At 37.1% G+C, this 27,798-nt stretch overlaps 1 protein-coding gene across 1 annotated transcript in view; it reads left to right on the top strand.

Moving 5' to 3' along the window:
• Positions 1-27,798, top strand: part of PSME4 (proteasome activator subunit 4) — a 68,465-nt gene that overhangs the window by 7,564 nt on the left and 33,103 nt on the right. Inside the window, exons 2-20 of the mRNA XM_082307035.1 lie at positions 94-234; positions 788-904; positions 5,732-5,776; positions 7,075-7,224; positions 7,946-8,009; positions 11,307-11,381; positions 11,809-11,931; positions 12,405-12,497; positions 13,417-13,682; positions 15,262-15,448; positions 16,146-16,235; positions 16,961-17,025; positions 17,122-17,272; positions 18,918-19,016; positions 19,412-19,481; positions 19,934-20,001; positions 20,585-20,800; positions 22,840-22,997; positions 25,282-25,377. Coding sequence (XP_082163161.1) covers positions 94-234; positions 788-904; positions 5,732-5,776; positions 7,075-7,224; positions 7,946-8,009; positions 11,307-11,381; positions 11,809-11,931; positions 12,405-12,497; positions 13,417-13,682; positions 15,262-15,448; positions 16,146-16,235; positions 16,961-17,025; positions 17,122-17,272; positions 18,918-19,016; positions 19,412-19,481; positions 19,934-20,001; positions 20,585-20,800; positions 22,840-22,997; positions 25,282-25,377 — 2,274 coding nt within the window. The remainder of the gene's footprint in view (positions 1-93; positions 235-787; positions 905-5,731; positions 5,777-7,074; positions 7,225-7,945; positions 8,010-11,306; positions 11,382-11,808; positions 11,932-12,404; positions 12,498-13,416; positions 13,683-15,261; positions 15,449-16,145; positions 16,236-16,960; positions 17,026-17,121; positions 17,273-18,917; positions 19,017-19,411; positions 19,482-19,933; positions 20,002-20,584; positions 20,801-22,839; positions 22,998-25,281; positions 25,378-27,798) is intronic.

Genomic DNA, 27,798 nt, shown 5'->3' with positions numbered 1-27,798 from the left:
TTAAACAGCAAGTCGGATGGAGTCTGGCTCGGGTCTTAGATAAAATGAAAATGTTTACAAATATTGCTGACTCATCTTGTGTTTTGTTTGTAGATACATCCGATTATATGGGAGAAAATTCAGCAGAGAAGATCATGTGCTTTTTATCAAATTGTTGTATGAGTTGGTAACAATTCCAAAACTGGAGATCAGCATGATGCAGGGATTTGCACGCCTGTTGATCAACCTGTTAAAGTAAGTACAGATTTCTGCTCACTACTGAAACTTTTGTTGCTTAAGTTGATCACTTCACTTGCCGAATGTCGTTGTATACTTTAATGTAATAGCACGTTCTGTTACAGGTTACTTCACTTAATCTCCCCTGTACAGATGATGTTGGTTAAAAAGAGTTCTCATTATGCGAACACCTTGCCCCTTTCAAAGCTTTAGGAGGGGTATTGAAAGTGAAAGAATGTCAGTGTTTTTCCCCCATTAGGAAGAGAAAACATCTGAGAAAGCCAAGTGTTAAGGTTGAATCGCAAGTAGGGAGATGATGAAGACTGTCTCACAACTTGATAATGTTTATTTCACTTAGTCAGACTTTTCCTGAAGATCTTGACAGCTTCTGTTTGCGCAGAAATGCTGCAAGTGGCTAGCTTTCCTCTTGCCTGACCTTCCTGCAGTTTGTGCCAAATGCTGAAGATAAGCATAATTCAGAGCAGTGATCTGGGGTATTCTGATGTGTAGTGTGTCGATGTAAATGTTTAATCCTGAAGTACTTGTTGTGTGGTTTTTTTTTTCCTATTAGGAAAAAAGAACTGCTTTCCAGGGATGATTTGGAGTTACCATGGAGACCACTTTATGAAATGTTGGAAAGGATATTGTACTCCAAAACAGAACACCTTGGATTAAATTGGTTTCCCAAGTAAGTTTGCGTTTTAAAACATTTGATAGGCTATAAGTACCTGTAATGCTTGAAAGTACTTTGAAACTTGCTTTTAATGTCTGGAATTTGATACACAGTAAATACTTTGCTTATAGTTTCATGAAGTATATTTCAGTAATTGCTTGCAAGACTGTACTAAATCATGTGTATCCTTCTGCGAATGAATTGTTTGTTATGATGTTCCTCTCTTTATGAATGTGATTGAGTTCTTTTCTAAATATGCTGGAAAAGGGGTCTTCAACTTATTTTAGGATGATCTATAGGATGCAAATGGTATTTTCACAAACCTTTATTGTGAGGGAAAGAACTGTTCTTAAATATATGTACTGTAAACATTGCCAGTATCTGTAATCTAGGTGTAGATCAGTATGCGTACAACAAAGCAATGTGCCATCTATAGGAAGTACATATGTGTGTGTGTGTATATATATATTTTCAAGGTGATGATATGATATGGATAAATAAATTTTTTTCCCAGTTAAGAATTTTAGGAATGTTCTACTGATTTTAAGAATTAAAACTTGTTTTCTTTGGTTTCTTTACGCTGCCAATCCCTCCCCATCTGTCAAATTTCCAAAATTACAATTTTTCTAATAATTCCAATTAGAGAAGGTCCTGCTCCATAAATTACAGATTACAAAATATGTTACATGGATAACTCATTGTCACTTTTTTGAATTGAAACTTCATGTAAAGAAATGGAGGTGAAAATACTTAATTGGCTTAAAAAAACCCTTTTCTGTCCAGGGGTATTGAAGTGTTCCCACTGCTTCCTTCTACTGAGTGGAAGATCCTATTGCTGATAAGTGACACGAACAGAAAATGCCTGTAGCCTTGTAACTTGTTACGGAGCATTTCATGCTGAATTCCTCTCGTGGCTACGTAGCTGGAAAAATAACTTTGCTAAATCGCATTATTTTGCTAATTGTAGGTATTGCTTGCCAGTGAAAATCCAAAAGAGCGGGGCCTTTTTTGGTTGGTTTATTTAATGTGTATGCCAGCACCTGCTGAAACTGCATACTTTGCTCTGTGGGGATGTTGACTAGTCACTTTTCATTTACTGTGTGAGAAACTGGCATACAGGGGAGGAGGGAAAAGGGAAAAGAAGGTTCAGCTGGGAGGAGGATATCGGTTGTGATGGTCTGTCTGAAACTTTTAGCTTTTATTAACTGTATTAGATATCAGATACTCCATCTTAATATGCAGTGCGATTTGTTCTCATACGGTGTTTTTTTTAACATCAATTTTGAGGGGTATCTTTTTGGTGGAAGTCAAAGATATTTTTAAAAGCTGAATTGATTTGATTTATAGCTGTTAATTTAACTACTGTTTTAATTTTTTTTTTTTTACATTCAGTTCATATCGACCAGGCTTGTCTTCACCTAAAACATTTGTGCTTAATGTATTACATAGGTGGTAAGAATGACTTTTTGTTTTGTTCAGCTCTGGCCGATGTGTAATCTTCTGCATGTCCTGTTAGATTGTAACACTTGTCACACAGGTGTAATTTTCTGCATAAATAATTGTATTGGAAAACCAATGTTAACATTACACCACTGTTTATGAGAATGTCGCACTGTATGTAAACCTTTCTAATTGGGGAACAAGATAGCGTGTGTGAAGTGGCTGATAAAGTGGCTATACGCTAACTAATTTAACCAGCATATATATTTCGAGGGTCAAATGAAAGATAAATTTTACATTTGAGTAATTGCCGTGTCTGAATACGGACAAAATCAGTATTGGTGTAGGACTGCATGTCACTGAGTAAGTGTACCTTACTATTAAAAACGATGAAATCATGGAAAGTGCTTTAGCAGTGAGGTAATAGGTTCTGGAAAATACACCCAGCAACAACCTTGTAGCTGTGAGCTGTGAAGTGTGAAACAAAGTTTCTGTATCGGAAGAGTTTACTGTGAATTTTTGCAGTGAAAACCATATCAGGAGTTGTGGTGTATATATAAATTCAGAAAACCTGGTATAAGTGGAATTGCAGTGGTTTTTTGCTTTGGGTTTTTTTAGGAAGAAACTTTTAGTTGTACTAATCCAATGAGAGACTGCTATTTGGCTCACCGTAGTTAGAAATTCACTAAAATAATTTGTGAAACTATAGCTGGTTGCTCTTTTCATTGTCTTAATCTAAGCTCTTGTAATGGAGTGTCCGCTGCAGGGCTGGAGTTTTCACTTAAGGCCTGAATCTGTCCTGAAAAATTGAAAATTGTGCTTTTACTACTTTTTGGTAATGTAAGAGTCAACAGTGTCAGTTTGTACGTGAATTGTTTTAGCTGAAACGTGTTTCTCTTTGAAAATGCAGGAGGAAAGAACAAATAGATTTACAGATTAATATGGTTATGTCCCTTCCAAAATAAGAAAATAATCACATAGTGCCAAAATTAGACTAGTGATAGGGTTTGATAGTATTGTTGGGTGTCTTTTAATATATCCATGTGGCAAGACATAATAATAATAATAAGCTAATAATACTTCAGGTGATAAGGAGGAACTAAAAGCAAAGAAAACCGAGTGGGATGAGAAATTTTCCTTTATCTCACTGAATACCCTGTTGTTTCAGTAATTAATAGAGGATACCTTTCAGTGTGGGTGGCTTCATTATCTCTCAATTACAGATGTTTTAATACCTTATCCAAATGGTCAGCATTAAATACCTGAGCATTGAGAGTACGCACTGCAGTACGCTGGTCCAGTCTGGTGTGGTTTATGTATATAGCTGTTTGCTGTTGTGCTGTATTAATCCATGGCTAGGTTTAGTGGTAGAGTAGCATACAAAAATTTGGGAGGGTGATAACTGTAGATACTGCAGAATTGCTCAAAAATAATGGGTATGCTGAAAGTCTAACCGAAAGCGGAACAGAAGCCACTGCTAAAAAGCTTGAGAGAGTTTGTTCAAAGTGATAATGAAAACAGTAACCAGCAGTCTCTTGTTCTCCCCAGCTATATTGTCCTGTCCTTTTCTAACTCGTAGTCATCGAACGGGAATCTTGCAAGGTGTCTTCTGTAGTTGGTCTGTAGTGTAACTGTCTCTTAGATGGAAGTTTCCTTATGTACAAAATTGTCTGCTGTTGGGTTTTTTTTTTCCCCTAGCTTCCATTCTAAATTTGTGATCAGAAGACAGGAGGGGACATCCCTTCCAACCTTTCTCCTTTGCTCTCTTCCACTAACAAATGCTGAGATCTGACTGAAAACTTGTGAATTTGAAAGGCTTGTTGATCTCTGGCATCAGTATGTCTTGAAATTCCTCTGTCCTTCAGGTTCTCCTCTGTAATAGTTTCCTTCACTGGAGTGTGATAGCTTTTTTGTTTGTTGTGTCGCACAAACATTTTTCATGTTAATCTTTAATGCTCTTAAGGAATGTTGCTGGTTCATGCCTTATTTATCTACTCTTGGAACAACTGTTATCTATTTCCAAACTCTTTCAAGAACAGTATTCACTTTAACCGAGAATCTTTATGAGCTTCTTGCAGAGTTTGATCTTATTTTTGCTTAATGAATGGTTGGCCATTCCTCTTCAAATTTTAGCAGCTGTCCATCAGCTCACAATTCTCATTCTGGGAGAGGTCATGGATTTACTCTGTCACTGTTGCATAAAGTGTACAGAATTTTGCATCTTCAAGAGCGCTGCTTGAACTGAAGTAGTGTTATGAGGGCTGGGTGGGCTTTTGCTGGCTTGCAGTGAATGTTGAGGTGTTGAAGGGGAAGAGCGGTTTATCTATTTTATATTTCTCCTGGCTTGTATGGGATCAGTTTATTTTGTGTAGGACTAGAGTGAGAGTGTGTGCATGCTCAGTATTTGTGTGTCTCAAAATTAATTGACCTAAACTGATCTTTGGTAAAACTCTAAAGATGATACATTTTAATCATCTTTTTTCTGATTAAAACAGCATTTCTGTATGCTAGTTTTTGATGATGAACTAAAGTATGCTGTTTTTCTACTAAGAGTATACAGAAAGTACATCTAAAAATGTAGGAAGTCCTTCTGCCAGAACTTTTTTTTTCATTCAGGGAATGATTTTTGGTAAAAGTGCAATTTAGTCTTGAGCTCGCCTTGTAATAAACAGAAGATTTGAAGAACATCACAGTTTACTACCTTTATGGTTCCATTGATCTATCAGTCTTTCTCTTCCCCCTCCCTTTTATTGTTTGAGTTTATTCTGAGGTTTAAGTGGTTTGATGGCATCCGGTGACAATTCATGTTAAAATGATTTCTCAATCTTGAAATGGATGGAAACACTTTTAAAATTAGCTGTTAATTGTGAGGGAAGCTGATGAAATAACCATTGATTTGCAGATAGTTCACTTCTCTTTCTTAGAACCACTAGACAAAAAAACCAAAATCAGATTGAAAAGGACAGATACGGTATTTGGAGTCTAATAATAACAACTTTCTAAAGTCTGTTGCCTCTATTTATCTTACAAATATTTATGAAGTCCATAAATCCATTTTTTTTCTGTTTGTGTTTTCAACTTCCCCTAAGAAGTTACCTTGCTCTGCTGGTTATTCATGGATAAAATGCAGGATATTACTTGTAAGAAATTATAATCTTCACTTAAACACAGTAACTAGAGTGGTATATGAAAAGTAGAACCAGGAGTTTAGCAGAGCAATTTTAGTCGTTATGATTAGGTCTGTGTAGAAGGTGACTAGCTACTGCATGTTCACAGACGACATCTAATTGCATCAACGTTTTCTTAAGTTCTTGAGGGAAAAATCAGCAAATGGTTGTTTATTTCATGCTGTCATTGAAACCTGGTAATACACTATCCCTAATGCTTCCTTTCTTGTTTCAGTTCTGTAGAAAGTGTTCTGAAAACACTTGTGAAGAGCTGCAGACCGTAAGTGGTTTGTGTTTTTTTTTTTTTAAGCCTGTATTTTTAATATTACTTTAAGAGGGGAAAGAAAAGTGGTTAAAAAAGAAAAAAAATCCCAAACCAAAGAACCCACCCTACTAGTCATTCCTTGGCTGATGTTGTCCCAGCTTGTCTAAGAAGCTTGGAGTGGAGGGTAGAGACTCTTCTGTTTTACTGCATTATGAATGATCAGTACTTCAGGCTCATAGGTTGCTTAAAATTAAAACAAAATGACAGGCATGTTCTGTGGTATAATATCTAAACAAAGTATAAGGGTGTCTTTTTCCTTTTTAACAGCCTCGTTTGAAAAATCTGTTAATAGTTAGTTAAGCTAGCATGTCACTAGCTAAGGCCACCATTGCTTTTGATCTTTTTTGCTCTTTTACCTTCACTGGGAGCGTGTGTACCTGAAGCAGTCTTGCTCGCTGCACTAACTGACTTTGACTTTGTTAGCAGCTTAAGATACTGCAAAAATGCAGAGAAGAGACTTGTTCTCTTTATTTACCGTTCATATGGCCATTTGTAGTTATTGTCTGCTTTCATGGGTGCAGTTGTTTCACATAGTCCTGAGCATTCCTACAGGAGATGCTGTTTTAAACACATACTGTTAGTATGAGGAACATAAGGATAAAGCAACCTTAGGCTTCTCCCAAATATATGTGGTTTTGTAGCTAAATAAAAACCCTTAGTTTTGTTATGAATATGAAAGTCATTGAAGCAGAGTGATCTGAAAATGAAAATGTGGTATCTTAGACTCTGACTTCGGGTTGGGACACTGATAACATTACTTCCAGTTGGCCCCATGTCAACTGCAATACTTATGTTGTATAAACAGTTGTATGTGATGTGCATTTTAAATACTGCATTGCATGAATGTTTAGTTTCTTTTAAAAGAAAATAAATAACTTCAGGATTCTTGTAATGTTCAGATAAATATTCCTTGTGCCTTAAGTCATCTTTCACTATATTGCATCAAATGCGGATGGTTTTGACCAGCCTTCACACTGAGATAGTTTTGCGTTGTACAGAATCTTTTCAATAAGACAAGAATCTTCTTACGTTTGTGGTCTTAAAATGATGCACCACGGTGTCCTTGATCTCAGCTTTGTGTTTGGTGAAGGTTAAATGGAGTTGAGGACTGCCTATCTATTGCCCCTGGGTACATGGTCTGACTGTAAAACTAAGATTTTATGACAAATTAATAGATAGTTTTAAATATGTTTAAAAAAGACCCAGACTTTAAAGCTAAGCCTGTATATGTTCAATGGTTTCCTTGTTTTCAGATATTTTCCAGAAGATGCCACTGCGGAGATGCTAGATGAATGGAGGCCTTTAATGTGTCCGTTTGATGTTACCATGCAGAAGGCTATTACCTACTTTGAACTATTTCTGCCTACTACCCTTCCTCCCGAACTTCACCAGAAAGGTTTCAAGTAAGTGTAATTGAGTGATATTGGTATAGTATTCTGTGGCAAATGCAAGCGGTTATCTTCTACAGGATGACTTGAAATCAACCAGCACAATGAATGGTGGCTTTTAACAGCATTTTTGGAAGGAGCTCAAGACAGAAATTCTGTCAGCATTCTTCTTTTGTAAAAGTAACCAGGGGGAATCTTAGTACCTGTTCTCTAATGAGTTCTCCCTTCTCTAGCGTAAAGCACACAGTATACAACAAAGCAAACTACATGGAATTAAATGCACTTTAATTCTGAAGGAATAGTGTCACAAGTTAAAATCATTAACCGTAGCACAGCTCTAGGTCCTACCTTCTATTTCATTTGGGGTACCTTCTGATGAGTCCTTCATGCAGGTTAAAGTACAGCTGTTAATACAAATTTGGGATTGTGAGGTAGAGGTCTTCTATTCACTGGCAAGATGTGGAAATGTGAAATGGTCAGAAGTCTGCTATAGGAAATGAGTTTGAGAATTAAAGGAGAAACATTTGCAGGGTGGGACAGTATCTGGATTATCTTTAAGGTAGAACTACTGAACTTGGAAACACAAGCCAGTGATGTTTAGTGCATGTAGAGATTACTTAGACTGGTTAGGTTAAAAGTCTATTTGTGACATAGGGTTAGTGATAAATTGGATAAATGTCCAGTGAGGGAGCTGCTTTCACAACATCAACATTATTTTGAATCTGTTCTCTTGCAGGCTTTGGTTTGATGAATTTATAGGCCTCTGGGTGTCAGTTCAAAATCTTCCCCAATGGGAAGGGGTAAGTATTTCCTTTTCACCTACACTAGAAGAAATCCATTTAAATATTCCTACAATGTGCTTGCAAGGCATTGAAGTCAAACAGTGATGTAATGGATTTTTTTCGCTTCAGCCTTAACTGGTACAAGAAAGCACAGACAATAATTTCACGATTGTTAGCAAGCAATTACTGGCTGAATAAACGAGTCTGCACTTGGGCTTGGGGAACACTGTTTAATGGCTAGCTCAGGCAGCTTTTCTTTCCGGTCTTGGGAAAGCTGGCATTTTCCAGGCTGCCTGCTAATCATTGCTTACAATGATGCAAAGTGCTATTGTGATTTCTATAAATTATAATTCTGTAAAGTCCGATCTTTTGTATCTGAACACATCTTTCATGATCCCTAATTTTGAGTATAATGCTTTGCCTTGACTGTAATGAGTTGTTGTCATCTTTATTTTAGGTATAGTAAAGAACCTGCACTCCCCTTGGCCAAAAATTCCACTGGGCTACATATTTCAAGGAAAATAGTCTACCATGTATCTGTCTGCCTTTTTTTGTGTGTCTCTCATGACTAGATACGAACTTGGGAATAAAAATCTCGTTCTTGAGACACCACCACCAGCAGCTTAGGTGCTGTTGTTGTCAGCTGACCTGTGCCAGGGCTTTACTGCAGCGAAACTTGGCGTATTACCAGATTTTTTCCATACTCAGTATGAACATAAGCTCATTGACCATCTGGCTCCTTTTACTAATCTCCTGCCTATATACACAAGGAGGACTTCTCAGTGTCTTTGGAGAAAGCTGATTGCCAAAACACCGTTGAATGCTACCTTTGTAGCACATTCCATTTCTGGCAATTTTGTTGTGAAAAGGCTTGTGTGTAGGTCTTTCTGGTTTGAGTTACATTTCATCACAAGTAAAGGAAGGCAGGCTTTGTTCCAACAGTGGGCAATTGTCCAGATTTGAACAGAGTGATTGCTAAAGTTTTATTTGAGATTGTCTGTAGACATTTTTGCATCTTTCTGATGGCTATCCAAAAAATCACCGTTCTGTCTGCTCTTTCTGGCAGAAAGATGACAGCCTGCACTTCAATATCATCGTTTGGTTTGTTTCTGTCAAATGGTCTAACAAATAATCATCAACACTTTCATAAGTTATCTCTGATATTTTTTCCCTCTTCCACTGTATTCTGACAGTTTGCTTGGAAGGCCCAAACAATTTTATTTTTTTCCCCAAAGCTTTCACTTGTTCCCTTTGCTGTCTTGTCTACTTCTTAAGGGCAGGCTTGTTCATTTCATCAAGCTTGGATGCAGATAATTAGACATATGGGTTCTGACTATGCAATCCAATTTAAGCCTCTCTACGCTGCAAGCTTTTTCTCAGCTTGCTTTGGCAGGAGTTAGACTTGCTGTTTGAAGGGGAGCTATAGAATCAATTGCCTTTGTGCATGGTAAGGGTTTTTTTCAGTGGGTATTTCCTAGTATCAAACAAAAAAGGTAAATTCTTTAAGAAAATATAACACTTGTCTTCAGGCTGTGTCAGATGTGACTGTCCTGAACGGAATTCGTGGGTTTTCCAAAGCTATCGTGTCCTTCAGATTGAGAGGTGAACTGTTCTTCTGTGGATATCTGTCTCTGAATTAGGCAGGATTATTTAAGGCCCTTCCTTTTGGCTTTGCTGTATGTTCAAGGTACTGATAGAAGCATCAAGGCTCTTGGAGACCTGATAGGTATTTCCGTATTTGGATGAGCTAGTAAAAGGAGTGTTGGTGGATTATGTGCTTTCTTACAATCAGGATATGATCTTTTTTGTTTAGTCCTGATAACTCTCTTTCCTGAGGACATCTTTCCGTTCCCTTTTGGACTCACGAGACTGTCTTCTGGTAATGGAGTATCTAATCCTTCATAGTCAGTCACATGCTGCCATCCCATCTGACAGCTAGTGCCTGTGACCTTTACAAGCCGCAGATGTGTATAAACCAAAGCCAGCAGCACAGGCAAGCACGCTTTAAGGAGGATGGATCCTGCAGAAGCTAAATGGTCCTTCAGGATGTGTTGGGTGAATTTTCTTCAGTGTCTATATATTGATGCTCTGTTAGGCCAGTATCCACATTCAGCTCACCCGAGAGCTTTACTGGTGAGGAGGCACCATGAGCTGAGCTGACCATCGTAAGCATGTGTTAAGCTGCTCCCACTCAGAGTTCCCATAGAATGTGTGCGTGGCGTGTCACTTTCTGATCAAAGTTATCAAGAACCAGAACAATGCATTGGCAACGAAAGGGGATAGCACAGGGCCCTTTCCCTTCCCAGGAAGTGGTTTGTCTTTGGATACCTGTTTATTCTCTTCCCAAACCTCCTATCTTCTACAGAGCCTGTCTTTCTCATTCTTGCACGGAAGAGGATTCCTACTGTGTTTGTTGGTAGGCTCACGTTCTTCAGAATGTTCCTTAGGACATTTTTCCAGTAACTAATCCAAATCGTCCTCTATGCAAAGGCTATGGAAGTAGGTAGCAGGTTTCTGTTAGAGAAGTTGATGAAATAGCCAAGCTAGAGCCTGTTCTGTTACGAGGTTTTTGCTTTGCTTAAGCTGTGTTATGGATTTGCTGGGAAATCTCTCTCATAACTGTCACTTGGAATTTGTTCCAAACCTCCGCTGCAGAGGTGAATAGTCTGCTATACCCAGCTGATAAAATGGTTGTAGTGTTTGAAGGGCTCTGAAGCTTAGTACAGGTGTCTTTCTGTAAGCTACCACAAGGAGACTTCTGCTCTGTGGGAGCTGTTCAAAAAGGGGGAAAAGCTTAAAGCTGCTCAAAAGGGGAAAAGATATTTCTTAGCAAAAGGCAAAGTCTTTGACATCATATAGGTCAAGTATAAGTTTGTCTGTTGTTCTAACAATAAGTGGTTGAGAATTAAAATGGTAGTGTATTCTGCCTTTCATGTTAATTCACAGAGCATGGGGAAAGGAAGAGTGTGTGTATACCTTCTAAAAGTACTATTAGTACGTCTTTACGTTTAAAAAAACACCCAATTTTATAGAGTTAGAGGAGTGTATTCTGACAGGCTGCCTCTCCCAAACTTAGATCCCAATTACCTGCTTTGTAAGTGCTCAGAGGAGTCATGAGTTGGACTCCTGAAGGAATTCAGATGCATTATGAAATATGGTATTGGTGACTTGTGATAGAGCGAAATCTCCCTTTACAAGTGCGTTAGTGCCATGGGTAGCTTTTGTCTCTCGTCTGTAAAGTAGATTGAGGGATTTGTGCATCTTTTATTTAAATAGATTCTAATGAATATTTCCTTCTCTTATGGTTGTTTTCAGCATCTGGTAAATCTTTTTGCTCGCTTGGCCACTGACAACATCGGGTACATAGACTGGGATCCATATGTACCAAAGGTAATATTTCTCATTTTATGAAGTTATTTTGTTTACTTTGAGATAAGTCTTCAGTGTTACTATGCTAAGAATAATTCATATTCCCTATATGGGTCTTATACTGGCCCAGTTTTTCAAATTAGGCTCATTCATTTGAAGACCTAAGTTTGAGTTTGAAAACTGGAGCCATCCTTTCGTAACAGATGGCATCGGAAGTTGTTACCGTTATCACCTGACTCCAAACCAAAGCAACAACGTACCTTGCTATACAAGTGCTGTCTGATTGTGTAATTACTCCCATGTTCTAGGGGAAATGTCCCCTAAAGACTGGGGGAACCCACCCAACAAAAAACCCCCACCAAACACCTTTTGATTAGAAAATTAATTTATGCCAGTTTTATGGTGTAAATGAATAAATTAATTTATGACAACTTTTTTCTTTTTTCAGATTTTTACCAGAATTTTGAGGAGTTTAAATCTTCCGGTGGGAAGCAATCAAGTTGTTGTTCCAAGATTCTTAACGAATGCATATGATGTAGGACATGCAGTAATGTGGATCACAGCCATGATGGTTAGTAACTTTTTCATAAAGTGAGACAAAAACTAATACAAAGCTTTTTAAGCAAGTATGTATTTAAAATTCATGTTTGTTCTGTTTACCTCACTGCAGATGCATGTTTTTAGGCTATCTTTGTTTTAAAGTACATAGTTTTGCTGTCAGTTTGGAATGTGGGTGGAAAGGTTTATTTCACAGCTGCTGTCTGTGGCATTCTGGAAGTGAACAGCCAGCTACCAGCGCCGCTGTGGATACGCACTTGGGACCTGCTGAAGAACCGAATGGCCCTTTTTTTGGGTGAACCTCATCAGATTAGATGGAGAGAACTTGCTACCTAGGGCTGAGCTGAGGGTGGGGAAGGGAGGGAATCTGCAGCTGTGATTTGATGCTTGGAGGTATTGCTGTGCTAAGTGAGAGTGTTTGCTTGTACCTCGTGCTACTGTGTTACCTCTTCCATGTAATAAAATTCTGTGGTTTATTTTTTACAGGGTGGACCAAGTAAACTAGTGCAGAAGCACTTGTCTGGATTGTTCAATAGCATTGCCTCTTTTTACCATCCTTCAAATAACGGGCGGTGGCTGGTGAGTTTTTTGCATGTCAAGACAGTAACTTTGGCTGTAATTTCAATGGTCAAACCTGTCGAATCAAACATGTTGATAGATGCACTGTGTGCTCCAACTGCCAGATTGTCTGTTGGGTGTGTAATATTTTGAGGCTTTAATTTTCAAGATATGTGATGGTACTGTCATTCAAATCCTACTTTTATCCTGATGTCAGGACCACAGCTAATGAGTGTTCTTCAAGCGTTTAACCGAAGTGCAGTTTAGAAGTCCAAAACTAGACATCTAATTCATATATAGCTAGGAAAAAGAAGTCAGCAGTTTAAAGGAAGGTGATACACAGCATCAGTATTACTTGTGTGACGTTGCTTTCATATTACTGACCTACTGTCTCTGAGTCAGCAAAATCTAGTTTTGATTAACTAAAGCAAAAAAGATTTGTAATGCATATCTAGTTTGATAAAGCATAACTCTTTGATGGTGTAGCTAGTGGAGTCTTCTGCTAGAGGATATAAGAATCTCTGTGAGAGCTGGTAGGAGGTACAGATTAAAACAACAAGACTGGTCAAAGCAATGCCTAAGAGCTGACTTGTTCTAGGATAAGATATTTGCTTACATGTGAAAGTGCAGGGAATGCTCTCAAAGATGTCCCAGTTACTGGTAAGTAACCTTGATTCGTGACTGTATCCTTTGTATGTATTTTTCATGATTTTTTTTTTTTAAATCATAATGTATAGTGCTGGCAGCGTAACTGTTGGTATTTTGAGAATTGAAGTTTAATGATAAATTGTGACATTGTATTTTAGAGCTCTTCTGAGTTTTCTTTTATTGTAGTTGTGCAATTTCAAGATATTGGCTTATTAATTGCCTGTTGTACACGTAGCAGCTCAGATTCTGCTACTGCCAAGTAACTGAATAGCATTTCTTGTATATTCAACAGAACAAACTGATGAAACTACTTCAAAGGTTACCCAGTGGTGTTGTCAGAAGGCTGCATCGTGAGCGCTACAAGAAAATGACTTGGTTAACTCCTGTGCCTGATAGTTATAAACTTACTGATCAGGACGTTACGGACTTTGTAGAATGCATTATTCAACCTGTTCTTCTGGCTATGTTTAGTAAAACTGGAAGCCTGGAGGCTGCCCAAGCCCTGCAGAACCTTGCACTGATGCGTCCTGAATTAGTAATTCCACCTGTACTTGAGAAGTAAGTTCTGTAGAAATGTTACAACTTCCCTGTTCCCTTCCCAACAAATAAATACGCAAAGCAGTTGTTAAATGATAAACAATTTCCTTGCTGCGAATGAATGCTTGCAGTGAGAGGAGCTGCTAATACACACACCGAGCAATCGCCTGAGTCAGGATAGGGAGTGAGGGAGGACTTTGCTTTTTATTTGATCTTTATTTTGTTTTGTAATCTGCTGGCAAACAGAGTGGTTCTAGGAGATGTTCATAGCTTGTGCAATAAAGGGTAGTCCTCAAGTGGTTTGCCTTTCTGTTAGCATTTTGCATCAGATAGTGGGTGGATCTGTTGAAAAATCAACTTTGTACCCTTTATTCATGAGCCACCCTGTCCTTTCTCACTAGCTTTCAACGGGGCCAAATATAAATGATGGTATTGCATGTTTGTGTAGTAATGACCGCGTGTGTTATTTCTGTTTTGTGTCAGAGTATCTTACAGATTGTTTAAAATTACTTCTGACTTCACAAGCAAATCACTAAAGTATGTGCCGATGTAAAATACTTAGTTTGTACTATTACTAATGCCTTGGTGCCTGAAATTCCAGGAAAAAAATGTGACTCCTTTCCGCCCCAATGAAACGCTTTCTTCCTAGTCCCTATCCATGTTCCCCCTCCTGTACAGTCTTTTGTACTTTAACAACTCGTATTGTAAAAACAGTGGAGAAATGAGTTTGTCTTGAAGAGCCCTTCTTGAGTTCTATACCTTTGTGACTCAACTGTTTGTAAAAACTTGATAAATCTGCTCTTATATGAAAACATTTCAAGCATAACAGTTCTAAGGAGGACAGCAATGGACGCCTGTATTGGGTATGACTGCTTTTTCTGATTTGAGAGCAGACTGAATGTCTGCTCGGTAGTTTAAACTATCACTGGTATGTTTGCCTTGGCTGCAGTTCCGAATTCATTTTGTTGAGTAGGTGTAGGTCCTTTGTGCTTTGAATGACGTAGGGCAAGGGTAGCACTACGACTCTTGTTTGAACTGCTATGAGTTTGAACTGTAGGTTGCTGATAACAGTAGGAAGTGTTAAGCAGTTTGCTTAAAAAGTGCTTAGTGAAAAAAAAAAAAGTTTAAAAATCACAGTAACTTAACAGATTTTTATTAAAAAAAGGTGTGGGCTTTAATGTATCCCTTATCTGTTTAGAGGCAGTCAAGGCAAGTTTTCATGCTTGCCACAACAACCTTACACTTTTAAGTACACAGCTTGCGTTAGCTTAAAGTTCAAACACAAAAATCATCGTGGCTTTGAATCTAGGAGCCCATGCAGTTATTAATTCCTATGCTGCAACTGCAAACAAATTACTTAATCCTGAACTTGTTGTGAATAGGACTGATCAAATGAAAGGAACATTTTCTAATAGAGCAATGTTAAGTCCATTGGAAAAAAGATTAGAAAAAAATTTTGGAACCACTGATTAGCTTGAATTTTTCTTGCAGAAATTTTCTACCCTCTCTGTAGAAAATAACATGTGCAATCCAGTTTTTTTTTTTTTGAAGACCTTGGAAACATTATTGTTCCTAATATGACTGCTCTTAAACTTTATAGAACATATCCTGCACTTGAGACATTGACAGAACCTCATCAGCTCACAGCTACTTTAAGCTGTGTAATTGGAGTCGCTCGTAGTCTGGTGTCTGGGGGGAAGTGGTTTCCTGAAGGTCCAACACACATGCTACCTCTACTGATGAGAGCATTGCCTGGGGTGGATCCAAATGACTTCAGCAAATGTATGGTGAGTGTATCAATCTTACCTTTTTTTTTTTTTAGAAGATAGTTAGCCGACTAGTTGACTCTAAAAGCTTTTTTTATATTTGTATACAAGCAAGTAACTCATGTTTCCAGAAGTTCTTTACCTGATTTTGTTTCTGCACAACTTTATTTGTAAAAAGTTAATATTACAAGCCTGTAACTTATGATAATGATTTTGGCTTGTTGGACAATGCCAAGTGAATCTTTAACACCAGATTGTGATAAGTATTTTACTGACTTGTTGGGCAGCTCTAAAGAACTAGATAAAATAGATGTTCCAAAGCTCCTAGCAAATATTCCTAGTCTTTAAGATCAACAGGAAGACGTTTATCACTAGGTTTTCATTAAATTAGGTTCTGAAAGCCCACATCTTAATTGACTATTCAAACAATCTAAACATTATAGGGGCTTTGTAACCTTTAAGTTCAGCACAAGATAAGTGTTACTTTACTCAGAAAATTGAGGGGGTTTTGCACAGCGCTGGCTTAAGTTTTATAATGACTGTTAAGTTTTATATGTGACCTCAGCAATAACTACTGAAGTTCGGGGGTGGAAGAATTAGGCTTTGGAATTTTTTTTAATGTAATGATTTGCTTTAGCTCCCATACCTAATTGCCAAAGCTTTTTAATGTGCAGAATACAGTAACACTTATTAAAGAGCTGTTTGCAACTCTCAACAGATTACATTCCAGTTCATTGCAACATTTTCTACTTTGGTGCCTTTAGTAGATTGTTCATCTGTATTGCAAGAGAGAGATGATCTTTCGGAGGTAAGAGTGCTGTGCAGTTATAAAAACAAAACTATAACCTAGTTTTCAATTTAATTTTTTAGCATGTAATAATCTCTTCAGAACTGTAACAGGTTTGCTACTCTCTTTTTTGTATATGTAAAACTACATTAAACAAAAACGCAACAAAAAAAATTAAAATGTGGATCACATTTGCTGCTGGTCAGTGTGGTAGAGCTGTCATCCACTCATCCACTGCTAGAAGACTCTTCTTGTAGCTCTGAGAACAGCTAGTAGCTACAGATTACACAGCTTCTGAATGCGCAGCTACTGGAAGAAGGTTAATTTCATTGCCCCAGAGCTGCAGCAGTCAAAAACTAACAGAGGAGTTTGTACGCTGAATGTTTAATATAAATACGTCAGCAGAGCCAAGACTGCCACCACAGTTGGCACTCGCTGCCCTCCTGCTGGAAAGGAGGATCAGTAGTAAGGCCAAAGGTTGTATCCATGGAGGCAGACCCGATTTCACGCTGAGAGGTTATTTGGCTAGGCCTCATGGCCAGGAAATTCAATAGGACAGTGTAAAGAAAATGTAATAATTGTTTCATGTAGTGTACTTGAGACTATTCGGACTTTGGGAAATGCACTGTATATAATTTAAAAATTGGAAGTGTTTTTGAAGTAGTTAATATAGGAAATAAACTTCATGTTATGTTTCCTTAAGAAAAGCCAACCTTTTGTGCTTCTTTTGCGTCGGAAAACTGTAGGTGGAAAGAGAATTGTGCTCTGCAACTGCTGAATTTGAGGATTTTGTACTGCAGTTTATGGATAGGTAAGTAAGCTAAGGATAGGTGAAAGCTTGGCATGAAGAAGTTGATAAAACATTCAAGTTCCACTTACTAAAATTGTACTTATTGTATTTGTGTAGATGTTTTGGACTTATAGAGAGCAGCACCCTAGAGCAAACCAGAGAGGAGACTGAAACTGAGAAAATGACTCATCTGGAGAGCCTAGTGGAATTAGGTCTCTCTTCTACTTTCAGTACAATCCTTACTCAGTGTTCAAAGGATATCTTTAAGGTATGTAGAACTTGGGCTTTCCATCTAACTTTAGGAGGCTTAATTTTCTATTGTGAATGACTGGTGCATTCAGATTCTTCCTTCTTTCGTTGTCCTGTTCTGAACTTCCATGTTTAACCAAGGAACGGGGTGGGGATGGGAAGTTTAGGACTTTGTGTCAATTTGCTTTGTGGTTTTATGTACGTCAATACAGAGCTCTTAGGTTCTTGATTCTCTCTTAGGAGAAATCATTCTAGCAGTTTTTTATCACTTTATCATTTTAGGCTGTGATTTTTCATGTCTCTTGATGGTAATGCTAACCTACCCCATCCCCTGCTTTCCTTTTCTCTCCCTACCACTTCATCAACGGGGCAAAAGAAGCTGTTCAAGGAGCCTTGTGGCTAATGGGATCAGAAAAATTATCTGGATTAAAATAACTCTGAGGGAGGGGGGTGGAGAATCCATGTTGTTACACAGACAGATTGTTTCCTTGCAGGTTGGGTCAAAACATTTGAATCTGTCTACATTACATTATATATATATATATTTGGAGATGCTAGGTTTTGTACATTTTGAACCATTGCACTGGGCACTTTGGTATGATTTTGTCTAGAATCTTTTGGTTGATATAAGTCCTAAGTTAATTCTTTGTTGTCATTAAGTATTTAGTTTGTATTTTCCTGATCATTATTAAAGTAATTGCATGCGATCTACACTGTATATAGTGCAGATTGCCTTGCAAGGTATTGGATGGTAATAAGCTGCTTTAAAATATGCTGGCCACTTAAATAGTTGATAGTTAATTCCCTATCTATTTGTTAGCTAAAGGATGTTCTGGCTTTACATCAATTTCACATGTGAAATAGCATAGTTTCCTTAGAGAGGACTGTGAGTTATTTAGGGGAAAACTGTTTTTCTGTGTAGTTTCTCAGAAGCACCCCAAGCTTACATTAGTTAGCATGATTTATCTGACCTCCGTTCTTCCCCAAGTGAATGTTTTAGAAGTGTCTCCAATCGGCAGCTGAAAGTGGTGTCCCATTATGTCACCAGTTAAAGCGCTCGCTGTGTTTTGTTTTTAAACTCTTGGGGGCAGGGGAATATAGACCTGCCTGTAATTGAATTAGTTTAATGATAGTGGACGCTCTCAGGTATTTTCCAGTTAGTGTGTTACTGTAGCTGAGTGTTGCAATAAATAAAAGAAAAATCGGCAATAAAAAAGAAGAGAAAAATCTGCAAACTGAAACTATTTTGACAAACCTTTTGTCATTGCTACTTGTGTAGCAGCTTTTATTTTCAGCTCAAGGCAGTAGTTGCACAATTAGACATAGGTGCTACATAGCGTACAAGTTACACGTACTGGTAACATTTAGGATTTTTCCTGAGCTGTTACTATTCACATAAATTTTTAATCTTTCTATTCTATAATATTGTCAACTTTAATTATGAGAGTGGTTACATTTTACTCAGCTTTAGGCAGCCTACAGAACTGCTTTCTCTGTGTCTCTCTTCTGATTTTTTTTTAAATGTGAATCGTGTTTCCAGTCTTCTGTTTTAAAAGAATACAATATTATGTACAGATGCTGCCTTCTCTGGAACATCAAACATTTGGTGCTACCTAGTTTAAAAAAAAAAAAAGTAATCTCCATCTTTTTGTACTCACTTTTAGGTTGCCTTGGAGAAGGTCTTTAACTTTGCTGTCTCAAATATATTTGAGACGAGAGTTGCTGGTCGAATGGTTGCTGATATGTGCCGAGCTGCAGTAAAAGTGAGAGAAAACGCTCTGATTTAATTTGATCTTTAGTTTAAAAAAAAAGAAGCTACTTTTTCTTATGTAAGATCTTTAATTTTTCTTGTAAATACACATTGTTCTTAATATTATGTCTTTTCTAAAACTGGATGGTTGCATATAGCAATATTTCAAGAGAGGTTAATTCACAAGTATTTTTCTTGCATTTATGTTAATTTTTATATAGGTGTTATTGAATGTTTAAAAATCGTGATGTCAGGCTGACTCTAGAATGACTTGGAGTTAAGCTACAGTCTATTCTTTCCTCTTTTTCAATAATGTTGTTAGAAGATTTTTATCAATGTGTGTGCTGAGTTCCATAAGGTGTCTTTTTTTTTTTTTTTTAAATGGGCTATTTATGATGCTGTTTCCAGTGCCGCCCTGAGGAATCCTTGAAGCTGTTTGTACCACATTGCTGCAATGTTATAACTCACCTCACAGTCAGTAAGTTTTTATAAGATTTCTAACATTATTTGCCTTGGTTTGGGTTCGGTTCGGTTTTGTTAAAATAAAACTAATATTTAAAACTTCTGTGTGTTTTCCCCAACTTCATTTGAATGATGGAAAATTAATTCTGTCCGTTACTTCGTCTAAAAAACCAAACCAACAACTATTTATGTGTAGTTTCAAGACAGAATGCTCTCAAGCTACAAGAGCATGCTTCTTTAAAAATATGGCAGTTTAAAATGTCTCCAGACATTCCTCAAAAAGCATTCAAGATGTTAAATTAGCTAAAGTAACTTCCAGTTGGATGTGGGTGCACTATGAATGGGAAGGCTGCAATAGAAGGGTTGGGGGTAAACTTTTGGGATGCAGGCATCTGGTTTATGATTTAGCTTGTTGGGAAAACTTGACTGCGGCATAGTTACAGCAGTGCTTATCACTTGTTCCTCTAGACGATGATGTGTTACATGATGAAGAACTAGATAAGGAGCTACTTTGGAATCTTCAGCTTCTGTCAGAGGTATCGCAAAGAATGTTCTTCCCATGCATGTGTATCATTGAATCCCGTTTAATACGCCTGAAAGAAGAAAATAATAAAACTTCTGCCATTAAAACAAAGTAAATGTTGTATGAATGACATTGCATAACAACTTCTTTTTCTTTTCTAATTTTAAATGGGACATAAGTGGCTGCTATTTGAAGAAAATAAACATATGGTGTGTATGTGGAAAAAAAATCAAAGCGTTTTAATAAAACAGTTATTGAGGGGTACAGAAAGAAGAGGGATACATGCAGGGAAAAATAAGATGCTTTTGGTAAAGATAAATCTCTTAAAATTCATCTCAAAACTTACATGAGTATTGCTAGAAAATTTTGAATGGCATCAAGAAGCAATGTATATCGCAGTTCTTATGTGTTACTTAAACTTTCCCAACAGCCATAGAAGTGGTAGTTCATGTGCAAGTTCAGTCTTTAAATTCAATTCAGTATGATGTACGGAACAAAATCTGGTGCAGGATTGGTTGAGTGGTGTAATCCTCTCTTCAGTCCTCTAGAACAAAATCGGTTATGTTTACCTTTGAAATGTTTGTCTTTCCTATCAGATCACTCGAGTGGATGGAAAGAAGTTGCTACCGTACAGGGAGCAGCTTGGGAAGATACTGCAGCGAACCCTACATTTAACCTGTAAGCAGGGTTACATTCTGTCTTGTAACCTACTGCACCATCTTCTTCGTTCTGCTACACTTATCTACCCCACAGAGTACTGCAGTGTGCCAGGTGGCTTTGACAAGCCTCTTTCTGAATACTTTCCTATCAAGGCAAGGATTTTCATTTATTTAGGATTAGAGGATTTGACTTTCTTTTTTAAAAAACAATCATACACTATATTATTTGTTTTTATTTGGAGATTTCTGAACGTAGGTAGCAGCAATGGAAAGTGTAATTGAAAGATGCTTTGGGCTTTGAAACGTATAGCAAATTACCAGTTATTTAAAATTATATTGATAGCAAAAATGAATGCTTACTGTTGTTTTGAATAGTTTTATAGCATGACATATTAGTGTTTTATGACGTGTGTTTTACAATGATCGCGTGACTACAATAAGATAATAGAAAGCAAGAGTGCCTGCTCGTGTTTCTTAATCTTGTAATATATGATGCATTTAATTGAGACCCAGCTATCATGAAGTACAGTGGTATAAACAGTTAAGTCTGGAGTTTAGCAGGAGAATTTTGCTGTTTACTTTAACTTAAATATCCAGTCAGAGGAAGCATTGTTGCACTGGGATGAACTTAGTCTTTCATCTGCTTTTGTGGATGAGAGCTGCAGCCTTTCCTTTTTCCTCTTCATATAAATGTGGTTATCAGATATAACAAGTAATGGTGAGTGCATGGAAAAAAGAGTACATCAGTGCAAAACAATTGCAAGAAAGGAGATATGGCATTTTACAGGTAGGCAGAATAACAAGTGAACAACGATTCTACGCTGAGCTTGAGATAAAATGAAAGTAGAAGTGGCAATATTAAGAATTACTGAAACTGTCAAAAGTAATATGCTAGTCTGCTGTTAGGACTTTGAGGTCAATTTATCAGTATTACAGAAGAACAGCACAGCAGTTTTTAGCTGGCCTATTTGAATATAAAACTGCATTTTGCTGAAAAGTGGTCTTATATATAACTTCACAACTGCAGAAAATCTAGTGCTTGTTACTGAAAGCCAGTACAGTGTTATAAACTGATGGGAACATCCAGTTGAGCCAGATACTCATTTAAAAACAAACAAAAAAATCTCAGTTAAATACCCCAACACAAAACCAGAAGTTTTCAAACTCCTCCTCTGAAATTGAAAAAAATTCACAATTACTTTGCTGTTCCATACATCAATGGCTACTTTAGAAAGTGTACATTATATCAACTCTTAACTGCCATTAACAGCTTGAGTTTGTCACTTACATGCTTCCTACCCTGCCCAGTGTAAAACTGCAGTTCTGTCACTTTCTCAAGTAATATTCATGGAGGACTAGCCCGCCCTTCCAAGGAAGGGAAGTAATAGCAGGCTCCGTTGAGTAAGTGTATTACTGTAGTTCTTTGTACTTTTTGTCCAGTCAGACCAGTCGGGCATTTTAAGAACAGATGGTGAAGTTTTGAAATATTTAATTACCATGTAAAATTGGACAAAGACAGGAAATGGTAAATGAAGACTGCAAAGGCCTATCTACTAATTAATATAGTCCTAAGCATGGACTTCATGTTTGAATATGAACTAGTGATAAATATTGACTTGTTTCTTCCAAGTACTCAAGTGGTGTTAATTCTACAGCAAGTCTGAGCTTTGTAAGCCAAAATATAAAAAGTTGTCTTTGTTATGGGATGACCTAGCATTATATGGAAAGTCCACCTCAAAGTTTAGCTTTCTTTTTTTATTTTTAAAATGAAGGTACTAAGTTTTCTGATTGTGGCTCAAAACTGAAGAGGGGTATTATTAGATGGGCTAGCTTCTTTATGTTCTCTATAGGAGTATCAAAAGTCTGAGTTGTACTTTCTGAATTTGTATCCAGCCAAAGGAATAACAAAGTTATAGTTGAATTAAACCAGTACAGTCCTTTGCCTTTTAGTCCTTTCAGGTATGTTATTTTCCAGGTACATGTAGATGTTATAGTAGGTTTGGGATTTCTATTTGATTTTATTGTGGTGGTTTGTTTGTTTGTTTGTTTTTTCTCTGGAATTGTCAGGATAACTGCTTTACAGCAGTAGCTAGTTCATGTGTCTGGATTTTTAGTAATATTAAATGCTAACTTTTTAAAAAGTAAATTATCTTCATAGTTTGATTAATACGAACTGTCTTTATTTATTATAGGACTGGGGTAAACCAGGTGACCTGTGGAACTTGGACATCCAGTGGCATGTTCCTTCATCTGAGGAAATAAACTTTGCTTTTTATCTGCTGGATACTTTTCTTCAGCCTGAGCTCACCAGGCTAGAGGACTATGCAATTGGAAAACTAGAAATGTCCAGGTTAGTGGTGATACGTAATATGGAGGAGGTACATTTATCCACTCATGTCTGTTTTAAGTAGTTATTGCCAATCATACCGGCACTATAAAAATTAAGGAGTAAAATACTATAATGTTACACTGTCTTGGATATTATTCCAAGTATCTTTCAAAGATTTGTAACTCTTAAGAGTACGTGTAGCTTGGAAGTGCATTTCATAAAATGGATAGCACGTTGTTTTGAACAGAATCACTTTAAAAAAAAAAATCTTAAGACACTATGTTGTTATAAAGACTTTTAAAGACTTTTCTGTTCATTTTTTTAATACATACCACAAATTATGTTCCCATTTAACTGTAGTCAGCAATAAAAAAAAGCTCTTCCTCTAGACTCTTATCCTGTTACTTTGGCACAACCATTTGTGTTCCTAAACTATGAAGTGGAACACAGAACTGATTTGGCTTGGAAATCTGCCTCTCTCCACTTCAAAGTGGCAGTGTTGAAGCTGAGGAGGTAGTGCAGAGCCAGTGGCATAACAAATGAGAATGGAGGCAAGAATACCGTTGCCCAATCTTGTTAAACTCCATTAGTGTGAAACCGTTGCTTCACAAGGATAGTCTCCTAAGCACAAGATAATCATGAGTTTAGTATGTGCTAAAGCATTTATCAGTATCAAATAGCTAAAATTGTTCACAAGCATTAAATCTCGAACATTCTCTATTTCTCTTGTTAAACCTTCCCACCCTTGAAGCTATATGTACTCAATTGATGTTCATAGTGTGTGACGTTATACCTCGTGCTGTAAAGTGCAGCCCTACGTGAAGCAGGGCATGGTGTAAAAGAACCAAGACAAATAAAAACCAAACAACCCTAATAAATAAAATAAAATACGTTAAAATAAAGTTACAGTACATTATGTCTCCTAGAAGTCCCATCACCAAAGGATCCTTTCCAAGTGTTCATAAATAATAGATTTGAAATGCTTCTTGGTGCCGAGAAATGCTTCTTGACTCCTAAATAGTCTTCAAGTTCCCACTTTTTTTTTTAAATCTGAAAAAGGCAATATATGCTTGACAAATCAATGCCACCAAACTGCAATCAGAAAGTATACTTAGACTAAAAGAAGAAAGCATATGCTTCCTATTTAAGTCTTTGGTTTATTTGTATGTTTGTTTCTTTTGGTTTTTTTCTTGTCTCTTTGACACCTTGTATGTAAAGCTGTTAATTTATAACAAAATTGGACTTCCATTTGGTCAAGGCTTCACTGTGCTACTCAATAGGAGTAAATGGTGGTGATTTGGGAGAATGTAGCCAAGTGCATGAATTGCAAATTAAATTGGAAGGCAAGATAGTAAAGCTGCAAGAGTAGAGAATACCATTAGTTACTGAAGGAGTAACAGTTGTGAATAAATGGGGTACTAGGTGAGCCTGATACTGCTATGAATTGTAATATTTCTGGAGCTTGAATTCTTGTCACGTTTCTTTTTTTTTTCCAGTATTCCATGAAGTAATAATTGGAAATCAAACATTTTTTTATGTATTTAGGAGCTTCAGAGTAAGATTTTTCTATTACAAAAGATAAAATGAAAAATTCTAACAGCCTTTGTTGAACACACGTATTCAGAGAGTTGATAAGTAATGCATGAGTACCGAGAGCTCTTCAGTTAGGGAACCTCTGTAGAGGGCTGAAAGGAGTCATTTTATAAATCAGAGCTGCTTACCACAAAGCTGAGAACAAAGGGCAAAATTTGTAACTATGTGCTAAATACTACTACTACTTTAGATGAGAGCTTTTAAAAAGAGTTCCTTAATTCTCTAAAGTAACACAAAAAAGTTGTTCACACTGTTGCATTATAATTTATCTTTAGACTGTAAAATATTCACTCATAAAGAAAGTATTCCCTCATCCTGCTCATGGTGGGAAGGCGTTTTCTTGGCCTTGGGTGGAGAGTTATTTCATGCATTTTAGCTGAGACTTAAATAAAATTCTTCAAAACAATTTTTTGGGGTAACACTGTCTGTTTTGGGATTAGTTTATCTCATTATACTGATGTTTCCTTCACTGTTTCGGAATGTAAAATCTCCAAAACCAGTTTTTCGGAAAACAAAGTTGAATGTTGGAGTTCTCCAATCATTTTTTGATCCAACCTAATTCTATTAATTTCTGTAGTGCTCTCTGTTGTGTTTAGAAGTGATACAGGTAAAGAAAACGGTTTTTATAAAACTTCACTGAAAATATGGTTTATCATGTGTATATTTTCAAGCATTTATCAGATAAGTAATTGGGTTTTCTTCTTTGTTTAAGAGATGATGTGCAGCAGTGTCTTGCTATTGTGCATAACTGCTTGATTGGTTCTGGGAACATTCTGCCTCCTCTGAAAGGAGAAAGGGTGGCTCATCTGTAAGTAAAATTTATTTTGATATCACCAACATTCTTAGCAATTATGTTCATACTGTTTTTTAGTGCTTTATTGCTGTTACCACACAACTGCTTCTCGTGGCTATTTTTAAGGAACTCATACTAGTATAAAGATACAGAAATTTGAAATAGTGACTTGCAGAAACACTTGAGTACTTAAAACATGAAAGAATAAGTGCTTTTTTTGTGCAAGACTCTGAAAATGTTTAAAAAAGGTAGGTGACGGCACTGCATTGCTGATGCTACTTTATGTAAAGGAAATGGAAGCTAGGCATTTACTCATGTGTTTGCCCTCCTCTAAAAGAAGCCTTCAAACCATGGTGCGCTGCCATCTTACTGATGTTCCTGTCACCCTGAATGAGTGAAGTCCTGAACATTCTGAACTTAACTTCTTGCCGGCTGTCTTCTCATACTAAAGTAGGAAATAAATCCTGTTGAATGCTCGAACCCCTGTGAATAACGTCACAGCAGAACCTGGCTACTGGTGCCAGCATACAGTAGAACTCTAGCAAAAATGCTTGAGTAAACTTTCATTTTGGAAGTAATAGGAACTTTCTGTTGCATTACAGTAGTTCAGGCTTTAAAACGACTACGCTTTTAATAGATGGGATTGCTGTTTTAGCTTTGACTTCTTTGAGAAAGTATGTTGAAATATTAACTTTGGAGGCAATTACGGGTTTGATCTCAGTATTCTTGTTATATATAATGTTTAAAATACAGAGGGTTTCAATTAAGCTTATGGCTGCAGTCTGTATTTGGTGACTATAAAGTTGTTGCTGAGATTCTTTTCATGCCAGCTGCTAAAAGTGCCAAGGAGCATTGATCCAGTCTCAAACGCATTACGTCAGGTTCCTCGCTTCTGTGAGCTTCTTGTACAATGGGAGAGGCTCCTCTTGACTGTATGTTAGAACATTTGTTAAGCTGGAGAGCTTTGTAGAGGCTTCTTTTACCATTGACTGTGTAAGAAATTCAGGGAAGTAATCCTTTCGTTAAAGAGGCAGTGCAGGGCATTCAGGCTGATTATGTCTATCTTCTAAAATAAGGACTCCAACACCTTTCAGGAGGCATTGACTGTTCCTGTACCAGCAACGTGCTGCTGGTCCATATTGGGGAAAATGTGGGAGCACGTTAGCACTGCTGCTTGATTCAATTTGAATCCTGCCCTGGCATCTGTTAGGCAGCAAGCACGAGGCGCTTGCAGTTCATGGGGCTCACAGGTTCAAGGACAGTTTCTGGTGTTGGTCCTTCAAAGGAGAAGGATTTTTTTGTTCTTGGATGCCTTGAACTTCAAAATACAAGGCTATCCTGGCCTAAAAATTCTTTAACACCACCAAAAAAAAAAAAAAATCTGTTGTAGCTATAGTAGTCTGTTAATCAAGGAAGAAACTCCTGTGTAAGAATAAGCAGTTCTGTACCCTTGTCTAGGCTATCTGATTGTCAATAATGGAAGTGTCATTTGGTAGAAGAACGAACCTCAGCACCTGTGGAGAAGAGTGAATTGCAGCTGTCATTAGAATGTGCTCATGTAGAGTGTCTCTGGCTTTGTTTTGGTGTGGCGTGTTTAAAATCATCTTTTGGTATTGTTGGGCAAGGTCTGTAAACTCTTAGTGTACAAATTAGGACATTAGCCTATAATCAACTTCTAAATTACTTGTACACTTACAGAAGATTTGCTTCATTCTGTTAGTTCTCTATGCTGCTGTATTAGATATATGCAATTTACTTGAGAACATGCTGAAATCAGTTTGTTAGTAAAGAAATCAAAATCAGGCTTTTCTCACCTAATCTGAATTTTGGAACTCAATAGTTTATTCTGCTAAACGTCTGCAGAGGTTCAGAGTCCATCATTATCTGGTTTTGGACAGACTTGATGCATATTGATGAAATATTGTATACGCACCGTGAGCAGGTCTTACATCCAAACTTCTTATGTTTACATTAATGCTTTTTAAAAACATAGTTAAGGCAATTTATCTTTTCAGTGACTTTACACAGGACTCTGGAATTTGCCTGCTGAAGTTGAATGAATTTTAAGTAAGCTTTTGTTCTCATTCTTTGTATGATTTGAATTATCACAAATGCAATGTGGGTTTTTAATGAATGAGATAATCCGAGAGAAGTAGAATGAGTTTGTGCACAGTGGATTGTGCTTTGGCTTAGTAAGGTGGACTAAATACTTAGAGACACTTGCACTTTGTATCAATTAAATGTTAGATCCCTGTCGGTTTATTCAACTTTCTTAGCAAGAACAGTTACCAAGGTCAATATCAATTTAGCATCTTGAGAGAGCAGGCTGAGTTGATCCATCCAGGACAGATGGTTCATTCTAGCGATGCTTCTTATGAAATGTATATTCTGGTTTAACGGGTTACTGTATGTAAGCAAGGGTCACAGAAGGGAATT

Source organism: Platalea leucorodia (genome assembly GCF_965183815.1).
Source record: "Platalea leucorodia genome assembly, chromosome: 3".
Taxonomy (NCBI): Eukaryota; Metazoa; Chordata; class Aves; order Pelecaniformes; family Threskiornithidae; genus Platalea; species Platalea leucorodia.
This window is presented reverse-complemented; position numbering and strand designations above follow the sequence as displayed.